This window comes from Salvia hispanica, chromosome 5 (genome assembly GCF_029641045.1).
Source record: "Salvia hispanica isolate PSC_SH4W2 chromosome 5, Shi_PSC_v1, whole genome shotgun sequence".
NCBI lineage: Eukaryota > Viridiplantae > Streptophyta > Magnoliopsida > Lamiales > Lamiaceae > Salvia > Salvia hispanica.
In genome coordinates this window covers 5,309,005-5,326,485 of record NC_142696.1, presented here as the reverse complement: position 1 = coordinate 5,326,485, position 17,481 = coordinate 5,309,005, and the positions used below count along the sequence as shown (strand labels likewise).

At 36.1% G+C, this 17,481-nt stretch overlaps 2 protein-coding genes and 1 non-coding gene across 10 annotated transcripts; all 3 read left to right on the top strand.

Annotated features, from left to right (window-relative positions):
- Positions 1-2,161: 2,161 nt before the first annotated feature.
- LOC125190280 (zinc transporter 1-like) lies at positions 2,162-4,052 on the top strand. Its single transcript, XM_048087544.2, has 3 exons — positions 2,162-2,867; positions 3,146-3,295; positions 3,481-4,052. Exons 1-3 carry the CDS (start codon positions 2,250-2,252, stop codon positions 3,784-3,786), a joined length of 1,074 nt encoding a protein of 357 aa, XP_047943501.1. The 5' UTR covers positions 2,162-2,249; the 3' UTR covers positions 3,787-4,052.
- Positions 4,053-6,146: 2,094 nt separating this feature from the next.
- LOC125187298 (receptor-like serine/threonine-protein kinase SD1-6) lies at positions 6,147-16,582 on the top strand. 8 transcript variants are annotated; one of them, XM_089058993.1, is made up of 9 exons: positions 6,147-8,455; positions 9,055-14,366; positions 14,499-14,543; positions 14,855-14,983; positions 15,100-15,224; positions 15,297-15,507; positions 15,601-15,838; positions 15,911-16,061; positions 16,133-16,582. In XM_089058993.1, exons 2-9 carry the CDS (start codon positions 13,283-13,285, stop codon positions 16,442-16,444), a joined length of 2,295 nt encoding a protein of 764 aa, XP_088915119.1. In that variant the 5' UTR covers positions 6,147-8,455; positions 9,055-13,282; the 3' UTR covers positions 16,445-16,582. The 8 variants fall into 8 exon arrangements, with proteins under 8 accessions (XP_088915119.1, XP_088915118.1, XP_088915117.1 ...); XM_089058992.1 differs by having other exon boundaries at positions 14,843-14,983; XM_089058991.1 differs by having other exon boundaries at positions 9,055-14,543.
- Positions 6,495-6,578, top strand: LOC125191498 (small nucleolar RNA SNORD96 family). Its single transcript, XR_007171172.1, has one exon. It is a non-coding gene; the product is annotated as a small nucleolar RNA SNORD96 family (small nucleolar RNA).
- Positions 16,583-17,481: the final 899 nt, after the last annotated feature.

The window sequence follows — 17,481 nt, the reverse complement described above, 5'->3', positions numbered from 1 at the left end:
TGAAATAAATCAAACTTCATTATCGTGAGAAGAAAAAGAAGTGTACATCTTATTTGCATATAGAAGTTAATTTTGCTTATTTGCATATAGAATGTAATTTTGCTTCAGACTTTTTCTCCCATTATGCGTATAGTTTTTACAAAGGAGTTCATGTTCTAGATGGCCCTCCACCGGGTACGAATGCTTGGCTACTACAGTACATGATAGATTAGGTGTTTCTTATTTGCCTTAGATTCTTCAGCTTCTAGGTTGTGCCCAGTTTCCTTAACCAAAAAAAAAAGTGTACATCTATCTGATAGACATTTCAGAATTATAAATACAGTGAATTCTAAATTATCAAAACAATCGACACTAGCCCATCCAAGGTGTTACAGAGTCTGATAGTATAATACTTCCTTCGTCCCACAAAGTTTATCCCAATTTGACCCGGCACGGATTTTAAGAAATTGTTTGACTTTGTATTAAATGGAGGTGTATAGTGGAATAAGGGTCTCACATTGATGAGATTAAGGGGTGAATTTAATGTCTATTTTTGATAGATTCCAAGTTAAACTTTGTGGAATGAATGAAAATGATAAAATGAGATAAATTTTATGGGACGGAGGGAGTATTCCATATTGCAGTGGTTATTAAAGTATAATATTCAAGGTTTACAAATTAAATTAACCCACTGAATATCCAAAATTCCCATCTACACAAAATTAAACAATTGTAGTCTACTTGGGGCTGACAAGAGAGACCAACATTAGCGGATAGCACAGCAGGTTCCCACCTTAAACTGTGCGGCGGGACACCAAAGCAAATCCACAATCAAGCTTTTAAAACAGAGAAAAGGCAAAGTAAATAAAGCAGTAATCCTTTATTTTTATACACAAATCAAAAGCAAGAGACATAGTAACGACATCATGAGGCAATGAGAGTTTCTTACATAGGTTAGGTCAATGTAAACTAAGTCCAAAGCGCCACTGTTAGGGATTTGGATGACAACATTTTGTCTCCATCTCTCTCCAAACCTAAAATTACATTTTCCACCTAATTTAAATCATCACTACTTTTACAACTTCAAACTTTTTTGTCCAATTCCCCTCCACTATGTATGTTGCCCTATCTTATTGATTTTCTTGACGTTTGAATTGATCGCGCTATATTAAATCAGATTGAACTACTAAACGGAATAATTTATATTAATAGACTATAAATCTTTCGACCAACTTTTGCACATAATCATAGTATAGCATCAACAAAAATATATTCCCAAAATTCAATGGTCGAAAAGTGTAATAGAGTAGTACTACTAAAATGAGTCTACCCAACCATCTGAAAATAATTATAAAGTGAATGGAACCTAGCTAACAACCAATGATCTTAATCTCACAAATTTACATGGTGATGGTGGTTTACAACAATTTATATAATGAATTCTATAATTTCGCAATGACAGCCCTTTACACTCAAATTGCAACTTTTGGTTCGAGGAATGGGATGTATAACTAAAGTTTGTTAAAGCTTAAGTTGAACTATTATTCTCTGTTCAACTTCTTTCTATTCTGATACTTTAATTAAGAAGTACAACTTGTGTACATGGTTTAATTATTTTACTTTTTGTAGCCATGTATTTTTTTTATTTTGACCATTTGCAAAACCCCCAAGTATTCTCTTGATCTGTATAATTTTAAAATAATAAAATATCCAATTACTATAAGTCAGTACAACGTTGATATAGTATATATAATTTAATACATGCAAATTTAGATGTAAATTTAATACAGTACATGCAAATTTAGATGCAAATTTTAATTACAACCTTGATAAAACATAATTTAGCAGACTATCACGAGAGGGCACCACTGCTGTCTACTGCTGATGTGGCATTAAAGTTGTATGGTTGTATTGCAGCGACCAAAACTGATTGATTAAACACCAGTTATTATATGAGTGTATGAGACAATATGTGTGAGAGTTTCTTTTTAATTTTGGTAGTGACAGTGGTGAGGGGAATTCCAACCAGTATAGATGCGTTTGGGTGTTGAAAAATACTTAGGAACAGTTGAACCAAAAAGGCAAATTAAAGCAAAGAAAAGAAAAAAAAATTGGTATGCTGCCTATTGACCATCCATATATATACTCTACTTAATTGGGCACTCAAATATTCTGATTAGCAAGAGCCACCCTTTTCCCACAACTCTACTACTACAAAGCAAACCTCTCCTCTCCTCTCAACATCACTAAAAAATCTCTTCTCCTCTCCCATGAGCTCCCACAAACTCATAATCCTATCATTTCTTCTTCTTCTCCTCCTCCTCCTTCCCCGAGCTTCCGCTGACTGCGTCGGCGGCCATGATGACGGCCAAGCTGTGCGCCGCAACCACACCGAGGCGCTCAGGTACAAGCTGGCATCAATAGGTTCGGTTCTGTGCGCCGGCGCGGTTGGCGTGAGCCTCCCGATCCTCGGGCGGAGGTTCGAGGTGCTGCGGCCGGAAAACGACGTGTTCTTCATGATCAAGGCTTTCGCGGCAGGGGTGATACTGGCGACCGGATTCGTGCACATCCTCCCCGACGCGTTCCGCAGCCTGTCGTCGCCCTGCCTCGGGGAGGATCCGTGGGGGAAGTTCCCCTTTGCCGGATTCGTGGCGATGATGGCGGCGATCGGGACGCTGGTGGTGGACACGGTGGCCACCAGCTTCTACAAGAGCACGCACTTTGACAAACCGAAGCTCGTCGACGAGGAGGCTTCTGGCGACGGCCACGATGGCCACGTGCACGTGCACACTCATTCCACGCACGGCCACGCGCATGGAGCGGCCGCCGCAGCTCCGTCGCTTGACATGAGCGTGTCGGATCTTGTCCGACAGCGCATAATATCACAGGTATGCATACTACTCTCACCTTCTTCTCATTACATGTGACACATTTTTTTTAGCACAAGTTTTTAGGCAGTGTTGTTTTATTGGTTAAATGAAGAGAGAATAAAATAAAAGTGATAAGAAAATATAGAGAAAAATTAGAAGAGATGATAAAGTAAGAGAGATTAATGTTGCTTTTTTGCCCCAAAAAAAATACGCTTCACTTATAGTAAGACAAGGGAGTAATTTGTTTGCAGTATATGTGAATGGATCATGGATGGTGATTGTTGGTGTTGGTGTAGGTTTTGGAGGTAGGGATTGTGGTTCACTCGGTGATAATCGGAGTGTCGCTGGGAGCATCGGAGAGCGTGGAGACCATTAAGCCGTTGCTGGCCGCACTTTCATTCCACCAGTTCTTCGAAGGGATGGGGCTTGGTGGCTGCATTTCCCAGGTTGCTAAATTTAATTTCGGTTTTGCTCTGATAAAAAAATATCTAAAACATGTGTTCTTATCATATTTTGTCTTATCTGTCTTTCATATATGACCCCACCTTTTCCTTGTTTTTACAAGGAAAAATAAAATGGAGCTTGTGGGTAGTAGTACTATATAATTAGTCCATGTGTTTTGTGTGATTAGGCGAAATTCAAGTCGGTGACGACGACGATTATGATGATGTTCTTCTCGGTGACAACACCAATAGGGATCGCAGTGGGGATCGGAATATCAAGCATATACGAAGAAAATAGCCCCAAGGCTCTAATAGTTGAAGGGATTTTGAATTCCGCATCAGCTGGGATACTGGTTTACATGGCGCTGGTGGATCTGTTAGCAGCAGATTTCATGAACCCAAGGATGCAGAGCAATGTTAGGCTGCAGTTGGGCGCACACGTTTCACTTCTTCTAGGTGCTGGATCTATGTCTTTTTTGGCCAAATGGACATAGACTTAGACTGGCTTCTTCTTTCTTCCGTTGTTCTCAATCACAATGGCATGCACCAAACTATTCATATTCTCTTACAAGCATATGTTATGTATGTGTGCACAAGACTGTGTGTGTGTCTGTGTGAAATTAAGAAAAAAAGCATTCAAACACAAATATCCGGTCATCAACCTTTGCTTTCCTCATCCCATATTACTAAATCTGAATAGATACATACTGCATACATCATCCTTGTGCGGATATGTAATGTTGAATCACCTATTTCACAAGTTGTTACAAAATGTTAGGCCGCTTTACCAGATATAACTCTGGAATTTCAGCTTCAACAGTATCTTCTTCGGTAATAGATCTGGAATAAAAAAATTGACGTGAAACTGAATAGATTCGAGGGAGCTTAACAAGAATATAACTTGACTTGCCTACTGCCATTATGTTTGCACCTTTGGTGCAGTTGCTATAATTTTTCCGTATTTGGAATACTACATTATTAACCGAGTTTTTGGCTCAGTGGAGCTTATTAGATCAAGGGTAAAACGTCGATTTCTAATAATTATATCTATACCTCTAATTTCCATATTAAATTTGGTAATATGAAAATGAAGGTGTGAACTTAAAATTGAAGCATTCAATATTAAATCCGGTTCTATCGTGTACTACTCCATAAATAGGAGTATCACATAAGCATTTGAATTGTAAATTGAATTTTAATTTTAAACCCTCTCAATCTTACAATTTAAATTAAATAAAAGTCAATAACAAATTTTAATTAAGTCTTCATTCAATAATAGTGGAGATGTTTCTTTTCGGCACACAATTTTTTTTTTTTAAAGTGTTAAATGAGTTAAGGAAAGGAAGAATAAAATAGAAAATGAAAAAGGTGAAGAGATAAAGAGAGAATAGAGTAAGTAAGAAGAAATGCATTAATTTTTAGTAAAAACAAATAATTCCACTTCTATAGAACATACCAAAGTTGCAAAATGACTCATCTATTTGGTCATTCTATCATTCATTTGTTTTCTGTCGTATTTCAATTTATTGATCCAACTAAGTTTGTTGGTATTTTAAATTTTAAATAAAAAAGTGACTACTAAACAAAATAAAGAAAAAAGGAGTAGAAAACATGCTTATGAGTAGGCCTGTCAAATTCGGTACCCGCGGATACCTGATTTGAAAATTTCGGGTACCCCATCCCGATTTTCCTAAAATCTAATATCCGATACCCGATCGGAAAATGATTTCGGATACCCAGATACTCGACTCGGGTATCCAGTCCCGATTTTGAATTTTTATTTTTATTTTATTTTTATTTTTTTAACAAAATTAAATACAAACTTTTAGAAATACAAACTTGTAATAGTTCGAATTTGATACAAACTTAAATTAGTTCGATTAAGAGAAAAAAAAACACGACTACAAATTTTTAGAAATAAAAAATTAATAAGTTATAGCATCCATTGTTCATCAATAATAAACATCACAATTCATATATTAACTCTAAATGTGACTTAAGAGTAAAAGATTTTGGGACTAAATTTAATTATTTTATTTTTTAAATAATAGAATAAATACATAATTTATTAAAATTTAATTTTTTTAAAAAAATTGAGTAATTCGGGTAATTTGAGTATACTCGATCGGGTATCGGGTTATCCGATATCCGATAATTCAAAAATCATATACCTGAACCCGATCTCGAAACCTGAAAAATCGGATATCGGATATCCAATTATTCAATATTTCGGGTTTGGATATCGGATATCCAATACTCGATATCCATTTTGACACCCCTACTTATGAGTTTCACTCTTTATTTGATGTGTTTAATAAATTGCAACAAGTGCTGCTTTTGAAACGACACGAATTTTAATGAAAATTGGTAAAGTAAGAAAATAATTGGTAAAATAACAGCAAAAAAGAAAAATAGGTAATGTAAGAAAGAAGAAGAGAAAAAACAATGAAAGTAATGTTAGTAGACTGTGAGATTCACGTCTTAAAATAGAAAATTTAGAAAGTTTTCATTTTTAAATAATGGCCCGAAAGAAAGATAGTTTCTATTTTTAAGGAACCGATGCAGTATTTGTAAATTTGTAATCAAACGTAATTCCCCTCAAATTAATTGAACTAGTAATTTATATGGTTTTGGCAATTTATATTTATTAAGAGGCATCGAGCTATTGGGCTTTAGAGCCCAAATAATGGATTTAGTTTTCTTAAGAAGCTAGCGACTATTGGGCTAGCTACTAAGAACTTAGGGCTCTGTTAAACTAAATTAAATTGCTGGATCAGATCTGACGGCTACAAACGAATCGCTTAAATGTATAAATACCCCTTTCATTCTACTGAAATCGCCACCCTTGAGCTGAGTTCAGCTGCGTACTCGGAAGCCCACACACTTCACACATTAGTCTTTAATTGCTTTCGAATTCGATTTTTTGTAGTATGTGATTTCGCGACGATTAATGTAAAATCGGGGCGAGCGTAGATCTGTGTTCGTATAACCCGGATTGAATCGTCGCCAGAAAAAGCTTTTCCTTTGTTGAGATCTGCGGCTTCGCCGGAGATTTCCGAAGGTAAGCGTTGTCATATCCTATCGCCTTGGGTAGCGGGTTGCTGCGATTAGCTCTTGGGATTGGCCATGAGAAAAACATTCAATTAATTCTCCATTTCTCTGATTGTTTTTTTGTTTTCTCGAAATTGATTTCGATTTTGAGCTGCCTGTGATGAAATCTCTAATCAAATTACACCATCTTTCGGGACTGAGTTTCCTGTGATGATATTCTGCAATTCTGAGGCTTTTTGAAAACCTATTTTCATTATAAAAGTAATGGTTTGTGGTGCTTATTGACGGTCCAGTGCTGTTTAGTTCGATTTACAGTACTTAACATTATCATAAGCTATAGAAATTCTGAGCCGGCTTTCGTCTTTCGTGTCTTTTCTCCTTGTGAGATTCGGCAATCCGTGCTGTGGCTCTCATTTTTCCTAAATTTTGGAGTATGAAAAATTCTCTATTTATTTTTTGTTTATATACATTAAGAAACTTTTTCGGCAGCTGTATAAAATAATTTCATTATTCAGTCAAACTCCAACCATTGGAATTATGAATTAAATTATCAAATTATCAAAGAAATATAAATACTACTGAGATTGTAAATATATTTAAACATATCAAAGGTGGCGCCTGGCACGGTTGCCTGACAATCGTTCGGAAGAAACGCCAAGCCATTCAAGCGGTGCAGGTTGAGGCACTGCTCTGAACAAAAGAATTATATACTAGAACTAGTATTGTATGTAATTTGTAACAATGTATTCTTCCGTGCAATAAAAGATGTACTCCCTCTGTCTCCCATGGTATTAGACCAACTTTTCTTTTTGTGATATCACAACATATTAGACTTATTTCCTTTTTTAGCAAAAAGCATCTATCTTATTTTATTCTCCACCTACTTTTTTTTTTCTTCTCTCCCTATTTTTCCCTCTTTCGTATTTTATTCTCTCCACTTTAACTATTTAAATATCAATTCCTTAAATTATATGCCCAAAAGAAGTGAGTCTAATACTACGGGACAGAGGGAGTACATTTGTGACATGACTTGAAATTTTATAATGTTTTATTGTGTGTTATGTGTTAGAGAAAATATAATATTTATATTAGGGTAAAACAGAACTTTTTTTCTAAAACTTGAAATGCCCATCTTTAGTAGAATAAATCAAAAAGGAAAGTGAGACATCTTTATTGGACTTAGTATGAAATTAACTCTTTTAACAAATTGATATGGCTATTTTTCTACATAATTGATATGGTTGTTGCAACTAGAGATGTCAAGTGAGTCGGCTGGGCCTGCAGAGGCCCGCTTATATTGAGGCCCAACTTGGCTTAGATTCATGTTTGAGGCGGGCTGGGTTGGGCCTAGCTTTTTCTAATTTTGCTAAGTCTGATCCAGCCCAAACGGCTTTGTTTAAATTTTTTATTTAAGTATTTTAAAGATGTCCTAAACGTATTATATGCAAAAATAAAACATATAACTTGTATTTTTATATCACATTAACTAAATCTAAATTTAATAATGTGTTTAAGTTCATTTATTGACTCTATGTCAACAATATTTTTCATGTTCTTTATTCTATTTAAAAGCAAAATGTATAACTAAAGGAATAACCAATATTAATTGTTTTGTTTTGTTAGTAGATGATGATGACATATAAGGGGGTAAGCAAAAAAACCAAAAATCAAATATTCGAACCGAACCAAACTGAAAATTTACAATTCAGTTCGATTTTTTGGTTATTCGGTTCGGTTCGGTTCCAAAATTTTGAAAATTTTGATTTTTCGGTTCGGACGAAAAAAACCCTAAAAACCGAAAAACTGAATTTTATTTAATAATATGATATTATATATGTTTTTATGGAGTATATATAAACTCCCAAATATGTATCCCTGATCTCTCGTTCTCCACTCTCCCAATCCGCCTCTTTCTCCCGTTCTCCACTCTCCCAAATCTCTCGTTTTCTCCAAGCCAACAAGCCTCCAACCTATCTCCAACCATCCCGCCGCCTCCGCCCTCTAGCCTGCAGCCATGCTCTAACCGTCGCCTTCTAGCTGTCGCCTCCAACTGTGCTCCAGCTTCAGCGGTCGCCTCCGCCCTCCAACCATCCACGCCGCCTCCATAAGAAGGTAACAACTCAACTCATCTTTTTAATTCCTATTTAATTTGTTAAGAAATTGTACTAGGATATTTTATTTAAGTTTGTGTATTTCTATGAACAATTAAAATAAGTCCAAAGTTCTTATATTTAGGGATTAATGTGCAAGTTAATATTTATTTACAAATGTTTAACTCTTGAATTTGTTTAATTTTATCAATTCTACTGGCTGATGTTGGACACCTACTTGAGAAATTTGACTAATTTAAGTATAATGTTCTTCATATGCACATTCAAGCTTTGTACGTCGTTTTCAACCTTCCCCAACTTTTGACTAGTGCTCTCTATTTACTTGTCAGTTTTCTCCATGTACTTGGTAGTCTGATTCATGAATGTTGCCAAGATATCTTAAGTAGTAGGCTTTTTCTGCTGTTCTACCAATCCATTAGACACTGTGAATCCTGGCGGTGGTTGCAGAGCATTGTTTGGATTCCCATATGAGAGATTAGGATGCACTTTGTTACCATAGTTGTTATAGTTACCACCACCTTGGTTAGGGCGATAGTTGTTGAAGTTCATGTTATTCCCTCCTTGGTGCACATAGTTGACACCTTCAACTCCTCCTTGCAGTTCTGGTCCAGGTTGTCTCCCATCTCCATGATCCCCAGTTGAGTGGTCAAAAGATCTAGTTGCTTTGACATTCTGTCTATCCTATCATCTTCTGTAGCAGAGGCCACCCTGTATGACTTGTTTCTTTCATTATTCCATCCTTCATCAGTGGAAGCTACTCTCTCAATCACTTGCATAGCATCATTCTCTCCTAATTGAAGGAGTGCTCCTCCTGCGCTTCAATTCAGTTCACGCATTGCATCTGGAGTACACCCCCTGTAAAAAGTTATGACTTGGTGTCTCGGACTTAGACCATGCTTGGGGCATCTTTTCAGCAGTGTCTTGAATCTAGCCCATGCTTCTTGGATTGTCTCATGAGGTTTCATCTAGAACTGAATTATCTCTGTGTGCCTCTTTAGAACTTCGCTGGGTGGGAAGTACTTCTCCAAAAATAAGTCTACCATGTCATCCCACGTTTTAACAGATCCTGACCTAATGCTGTCGTAGCCTTAATCTGAATTGTTCATCTCTCATCCCATTAAGCTTCACCGTGTTACTTATTTGAATAAACTTAGTGAGATGCTTGTTGGGATCTTCATTGGCCTTCCCCCGCAAAAGAATTAGCCTCAGCCATATTAAGCAATCCTGGCTTGAGCTCAAAATGATTGGCATCGATCCCATCGTTGCAAATTGGTGGGTTCTCTACCTCTCTGTAAGCGTACATGTTTTGCACTGGCACTATGGCTTGTTGTTCCTCTTTTTCTTTTAGCACATCTGCAAGTTGTAATTGTAGTTGTTGGACTACCGGATCTGGATGTGGTGCATTGTTCTCTTTGTTGTCCGCCATTGTTATTGAAACAAGAGTAGACGGTTCTCTCTTAAGAGGCGAAAGTGATCGCCTTTGGTTGAGCCTTCTCTGAGCGTTTCTCCTTCGGTTGGATGCTTCGATCTCAGGATCAAATAACTCTAATGGTTGCCCCTTAGAGCGAGTGAGCATACAACCTGAAAAGACAAACACAAAAGTGAGAATAACTCAAAAAGAAAAGAAAAAAATAAAGCAAGTAAAATCTAGATTAGTAATCTTAATTTTTATCACGATATTAGGCTATAGTAACACAAAATTGTCCCCGGCAACTGCGCCAAAAACTTGACTCAACTTATTTTTAACACAAGTATACCTGCAAGTGTACGGGGCTAATGTAGCAAATAGTAAGCAAAGAGTATCGTATCCACAGAGACAATGAGTGTCAACCTAAGTACCACAAACCAACCTCAACTACTATCAGATGAATCGGAATTTTGGTTTTTCTAAATCTATTTAAAAGCAAAGTAAACACAACTAAACTCAAATAGAAAACTAAAAGCAAATAAGAGAAAACGGATGTAGATCAAGGATGAGAAGGGTAGAATCCTACGGGATTTTATTAATTATTCATGTGCTCAACTAACTTCCTAACTATGCCAACAGATGGTCTCAAGGTAAAACTATATTTTACTAAGCTATCACTAAGGTAAAACTATATCTTCTCTCAAAGCATATAATTTGTAGATTGCTACCTAGAACCGAAGTGTCCTTCCTAGAACTAAGGTAACAACTCCTAAAAGCTCCTAAGATACTTAGCTTCATTCAAAGGCTCAAATCTGTCGATTATATTGGCAAAGACGTCAACTTCTCTTCTTTCAAATTAAACTACTCATCTCCCGAGTATTGTAGTAAAATCCACATGCATTTATAAGGTGATCAGTCAAATAAATGTATAAGCACAAGAGAAGTCAAAATAACCACATGAGCCAAGACATAGAAAAAGGAAATCAATTAAACATAAAAATCATTGTATCTCCCCCGTAGAACTCTACGAATGATTAAGCTACTCATATTCAACACAAAAGTCAAAGAAATATTCAAAAACATTGTTTGAACAAGAATAAAATTAAAAGTAGAAACTCTTAGAATTGGATTGTGTGATTGGAGGCTTCGTCATCAATCTTGCGATGAATACTCGTCCTCTACTCGTTCTTCTCTTCTTTCTAGGAGAAAAATGGTATTTTTGGGGTAGGAGGCGTGTAAGTTGTGTTTGGAGGCGTTTTCTAGGCATATATATACCCAGGGTTGACTTTGGGCCCGATATAAACTGTCGGACGAAGCTGGTGGGTCGCCAAATTGGGTGTGCGTCGAAGCTGGCGAGTCGCCAGCTGCCTACGGCGTTTTTCTCGTGTTTTGCTGGCGGGTCGCCAAGTTCGTTTGCATGCGAACCTGGCGGGTCGCCAGCTATGTCACTGCTCTGCGCAGTCTTGGTAAAACAGCCATAACTTCTTCTACCGAACTCCGATTGAGACGTTTAAGATATCCACACGAAGCCCTTTCGAAGACAAAGAGAATGGTATGTATTAAGCATTAATTAGACTTCAAACTCGTTGGCAGATGGGCTCAAACAGAAGTTGCTGAACCTTGACACTTTTGCACATTTTTTCTATCTTTTTCTATCATTTATCAACAAACACATCAAAATACCAAAATATATAATATATGCAATTTAAGAATTTAATTTGCAAGATTGACATTTAAAACGAGCCAAATCTAGGCCTTAAAAACATGCAAATCCCGTGTTTATCAATCCCCCAAACTTAAATATTTGTTTGTCCTCAAACAAAACAAGAGAAAAATTAAATAAGAAACACAGATGTTAAGGACTAGATTTCATAAGTGCCTTAGTATTTATAAAAAAATAAAGAGTTCGACAAGAATACAAATCAAATCAAGCAAAGCTTATTAGTGCACTTTCATTACTAGCTCGTTGATCAAAGTACACGCGCTCACAAGTATTTAGAAGTGTATTTATCACTCACTCTTAAAGTGTATAAGGTAAAGAATATATGCTCTCAGATCATGCAACATGCAAAGTTTACCATAGGCTTGCTCGAAGTCTAATCCCTTCTCTACTTATATGATTAAAATCAAAAATCCGAAAGGTCTTTGTTTTAGGTTATAATGTAGGCTCTTTGGTAAGGTGAGGAAATATTTGGCTAAAAAGTGACTAAACCCAACATAGCAAAACTGATCAATTTCTACTATATCAAACTCAACATCCAACCAACAATTCAAATCTCAGTAAAATTCTAGACTTTGTCCAGATTTCTTCTCACTTCCCAAATTCCTTGAATTTTTTCTTTTTTTCTTTTCATTCTTTCTCTCTTTTTTTTTCTCGATTTTTTTTTCTTTTCATTTTTTTTCCTTTTTCTTTTATACATCCTTTCTTTCTTTCTTGCTTTCTTTCTTCTGCACAACAAATTATCTAATCCAAACCACAAATGTCTACGCAATTTTCACACACTACTTTCTTTCTACCTTATCTCTCCCAACTCTTTCACAAGATGTAAAATAACTATCCCCAAGAGTGTATGGATATTTCCCTTTTATTTAGCTTCCAAAGAAAAAGACTTTAAAGGCTCAAAGTGGCTAGCTAGGAAAAATATTTTGGGTGAGATCATAAATTTGGACATATAGAGTAGATTAGAAGGATGGCCTAACGTCCTCTTTTATCATTTATACACTATGTAGATTTAGGCAGACTGAGAGCAAGTTCTAGAAACAAGTACATGAATGCAGATAAATCATACAAGAAAGAAATTTATGGCTCCGATCTGCAGTCTTGGTAAAACGGTCATAACTTCTTCTACCGAATTCCGATTGAGACGTTTAAGATATCCACGCGAAGCTCTTTCGAAGACGAAGAGAATGGTATGCATTACATGCGAATCGTACTTCAAAATCTCCAGAAAAGCTGTCTCGAACATTGAGCAGCTGCACATCCACATATTTTGTACACTTTTCTACACATTCTTCACAAAATGATCAAAATACCAACATAATAGAGAAGTAGCTATAACCATGTCTCAAAGTACACAATATATGATCAAAACCAAGTAAAACTACCTTCTAAAATCATGTAAAATCCTAGTGAATTACCAGGCCCGCTTCGTTTCATTGGTGGGCCGGCCCTAGGCCGGGCAACTCTAGGGACAACAAATGAAAATTTACATCAATTTTTGAATAATATTTCTTCTAATATTTGAATATGTTTAAATAATAGAGACTATGAATAGTTAGGCAATAGTTTGACTTTCAGTTCCTAGCAAAGAAAAAACTGGACATCAAATTTGACTAGCAACATGAATTAGAATGGAAACCCAATGAAAGAAAAATAGGACAGAACTGTTTCGTGAGCTGCACTTGTAATCAAATTATACCATGGCACAATCTTTTTTCCTAACAATCGCCTTTCTAACTTTAACTGTTGGAGCAGCCAAGCATCATATACTTTTTCCAAATCAAGAGCTTATTCTTGGGCAGACTCTAGTTTCTCAAAACCAAGTTTTTGAAACTGGCTTTTTTTCACCTGGAAAATCCTTGAAAAGATTTTTAGGAATATGGTACAAGAGCACACCAGATGTTGTAGTATGGGTTGCAAATAGAAACCATCCCATCCCTCCCTCAGAAGCACCGGTGTTGATGATTTCCCGAAATACAAATCTTGTTATAAGCAGTGGCAAAAGCATTATCTGGTTGGCAAATTCATCAAGGGTGGCATCAAATCCAATTTTACAGATCTTGGATACTGGAAATTTAGTTCTTATTGACAACATGAGCACAACACAAGGCTATGCATGGCAGAGTTTTGATTATCCAACTGACACCATGTTGCCGGGAATGATGATGGTGGACGACAATGATAGCGGTGTCGAAAAGTATATGACGTCATGGACAAGTCCGGATGATCCTTCTCCAGGTGATTTTGTTTATAAGATCCAAAACCAAGGCTTAGCTGATATAGTGGCTCTGGAAGGGGCAAGAAAAAGATACCGGCTTGGACAGTGGAATGGAATGCACTTTTCCGGCCATCAAAGATTGCCCAATCCCATTTTCAAGCCAGTGTTTGTTTTCAAACAAGAGAGGTTGATATCCATTGTAGATCCCTACGACAGCTCACTTTTCGTAAGAACCACTTTACATACATCTGGTTCAATCATGCGGTATACTATGAATCTCAGAAAAGACAAGTGGAATCTTGCCACCATGTTTCCCCTGGATACATGCGACGAATATGCCAGTTGTGGTCCTAACAGTATCTGTAGGCCCGACAGGCCAATAAGATGCGAGTGTTTAAGGGGATTTGCGCCAAAGTTCCAAACAGATTGGGACTTTCAAGATTGGTCCGGAGGATGCACTAGAACTAGACTATTAAATTGCCATGGTGGAGATGGATTTCTACCACTCAGAGGGGTTAAGTATCCAGATATGTTGAGGTTTTGGTTAAATACAACAATGAGCCTTGGTAAGTGCAAAGTTGAGTGCTTAAAAAACTGCAGTTGCACTGCTTATGCTAATCCATCCATTACTAATGGAGGCACTGGTTGTTTGATGTGGTTTGGCGAACTCATTGATACCAAACAACTTTCTGGAGCAGATAGTAAGCAGAATGTCTATATCCGGGTTCCAGTTTCTGAACTAGGTAACTCATTCCATAACTACCCAAATTCTCTTTACATGAGATATATAGAGTACATTGTATATTGTTAATCAAATTTATTGCATAGAGCAATATGAATAAGCATATAGAAGCTGCTCCCTTTGTAAGATAAAGTACTAGTCCTACTGTTAATGGACTTGAAGAAATTATATCCATGTCATGTACTATAATTATAATTTTTTTAGTCACGAGGTCTATATTAGTTAGATACTTGAGCATCCACTCTGCAAGAGGAAAGGGAATGAAAGCCATATGACATGGACCGCTGATTTTGTGTGTAGATTTTAACACAGGTTTAGAGGAGGAGAACGAGATGGAGAAGGAGAAGAAAAGTCCTATAAAGATAATACTGATATCAATTGCTTCTGGTGTTCTCATCTCAGCCTTTATCAGCGGAGGCGTAGCAAGATTAAAGAAGCGAGGTAACAATTTAACTTCTGCAGTGGCTGCTATTCTAGAAAATATAGATTATTCATGCTCAAAGCATAAAGTCAAGTTAATACAAAGTCATTAATTCTTTTTTCATTTCGCTTAATAGCAATGACAGAGAATAATGAAGATCTAGAATTACCTGTGATCAAAATGACAACTATTGTGCAAGCAACAAATAATTTCTCCATGGAAAACATGATTGGAGTTGGAGGCTTCGGTCATGTTTACAAGGTAATACACTGAATTAGACTGTTGAAGTTGTAAATTATGGTGCTAGAGTTGTAAAAAACAATAAAATGGTAGGGGAACATGCCATCAGGAGAAGAAATCGCAGTCAAAAGATTGTCGAGGTCTTCAGGGCAAGGTCTTGAAGAGTTTAGAAATGAAGTTATGGTGATTGCAAAACTCCAACATAGAAACCTTGTCAGATTATTGGGATGTGGCATTGAAAAAGAGGAAAGGATACTAGTCTATGAATACCTCCAAAATAAAAGCCTTGATTATTTCATTTTTGGTAAACTCTAATCACTTTGTTTGTCAAATCTCATGCCTCCTTCCTTCAATCTTCAATCCATTGTTAAATTCACACGGTGTTTAATATTTGCAGATAACAGCAGGAGAGAATTGTTGACATGGCCTAAGCGTTTTGATATTATTATGGGAACTTCAAGGGGACTACTATATCTCCATCACGATTCCAGATTAAAGATCATTCATAGGGATCTCAAAACGAGCAATATTTTACTAGACACAAATTTAACTCCAAAAATATCAGATTTTGGGTTAGCAAGAATATTTCAAGAGGATCAATCTCTTGGTAGAACAAAACGCGTTGTTGGAACATAGTAAGGTTCTCTCATATCCTTAGATTACTCCATTTTATGTATAGTGACCTTAAGATGAATAACTTTATGCAGTGGATACATGGCTCCCGAATATTTAATGGATGGAAAATACTCGGAGAAATCTGACATCTTTAGTCTTGGAGTCGTGTTGCTAGAGATAATCAGCGGCAAAAAGAGCAGAGGATATGGACCCTCAGATCACTATCTAAACCTCTTGAGCCATGTATACTTATGGTGACATTTTCATTTATAAGAATAAGGTCAAATAACTTACCTTTGTTCTTATTGTAACAGGCATGGTTGCTATGGAAAGAAAACAGGATCCTAGAGTTGATGGATGAATGTTTAGATGATACATTTGTGGAGTGTGAAGTGATGAGATGCATGCAAGTGGGATTATTGTGTGTTCAGAAATTTGCACATGATAGGCCAATCATGTCATCAGTGATTCCAATGTTAGAAAGTGATGGAACAAATCTTCCTCAACCAAAAGAGCCTGGGTTTTTTGTTGAGAGAAATTCAAGCCCTGCGGCTATGGAAGTGGGAACTATTACTTCACCATCAGAGAATGAGACAATCACCATTACTGACTTGGAGGCCAGATGATGAGGCATAGTTCTGACAATTTACGGTTATGTACCATTGATATTTTTCATGGTATGTTATTTAGTTTGTTTAGTTCATGTAGGAGTGTCTATTTGTTTGTTCAAGAGAAAAAGATGAGAGAAGTTAATTTAGGGACTATCCAGAAGAATTACACTAATTAAAAGGACTTCAAATTTAAATATTGATACCAAAATAATTTATTCACATTACGAATTTTCAAGGTCAATCAAAAGGCAGTTAGACAATTTTGAAAAATAATTACTGGTTGGACAAAAAGTCAATTTATAATTTGGAAAAATGGTACTACTATTTAATACTTAAGTAAATATAAAGTAAAGTAATAACGTAAGGTGGAGGGAGAAAATAATTTGGAGACGAATCTCTCTACATCTTAGTACAATATTATATCTCATACGTTACTTTCTCTTCAATTTAATTATTGATTATCATTATATCAAAATGAATAAAAAAAAAATGTGTCACTTGTGGTGTACAAAGTTAATAACCTAATATAAGTATTACTTAATCAACCCTATTTACTTAAGCTTAAAAAAAGTTAGAAAAAATGAAAGTTATTCCAGAAAAATTCTTAATATTTTATAATACTAATATACTCCACTTTATTCGTACATAAAGATAATCATAGACATTATAATAGTACTGGTTTAATTCAAATGGAAGTATATCTCTATTATTCAATATATGTGAATCGCAATATAAAATGATATATCAAATTTTTACATATAAAATATTAGTTGCAAATTTAAAGAGCTCATATACAGTTGCAAATTTGTCCATAAATCGAGTAGAGTAGGTAACCCATTAGCCACATAACTGCAGAATTTTCAGCGTTATATAAATACACCAGCCGGGAATCTAATCCAGACCGAGGCGGTTCTACAACGTCATAGTATCATACAGAATATCATTAAACTACTAAGACCACCTCCAATCATACACCAAATCTCATTTTTGATGTAAAAATGTGCTCCAATCATACTCCATACCCATACCCATTTTTGGGGTTTTTAATCAAA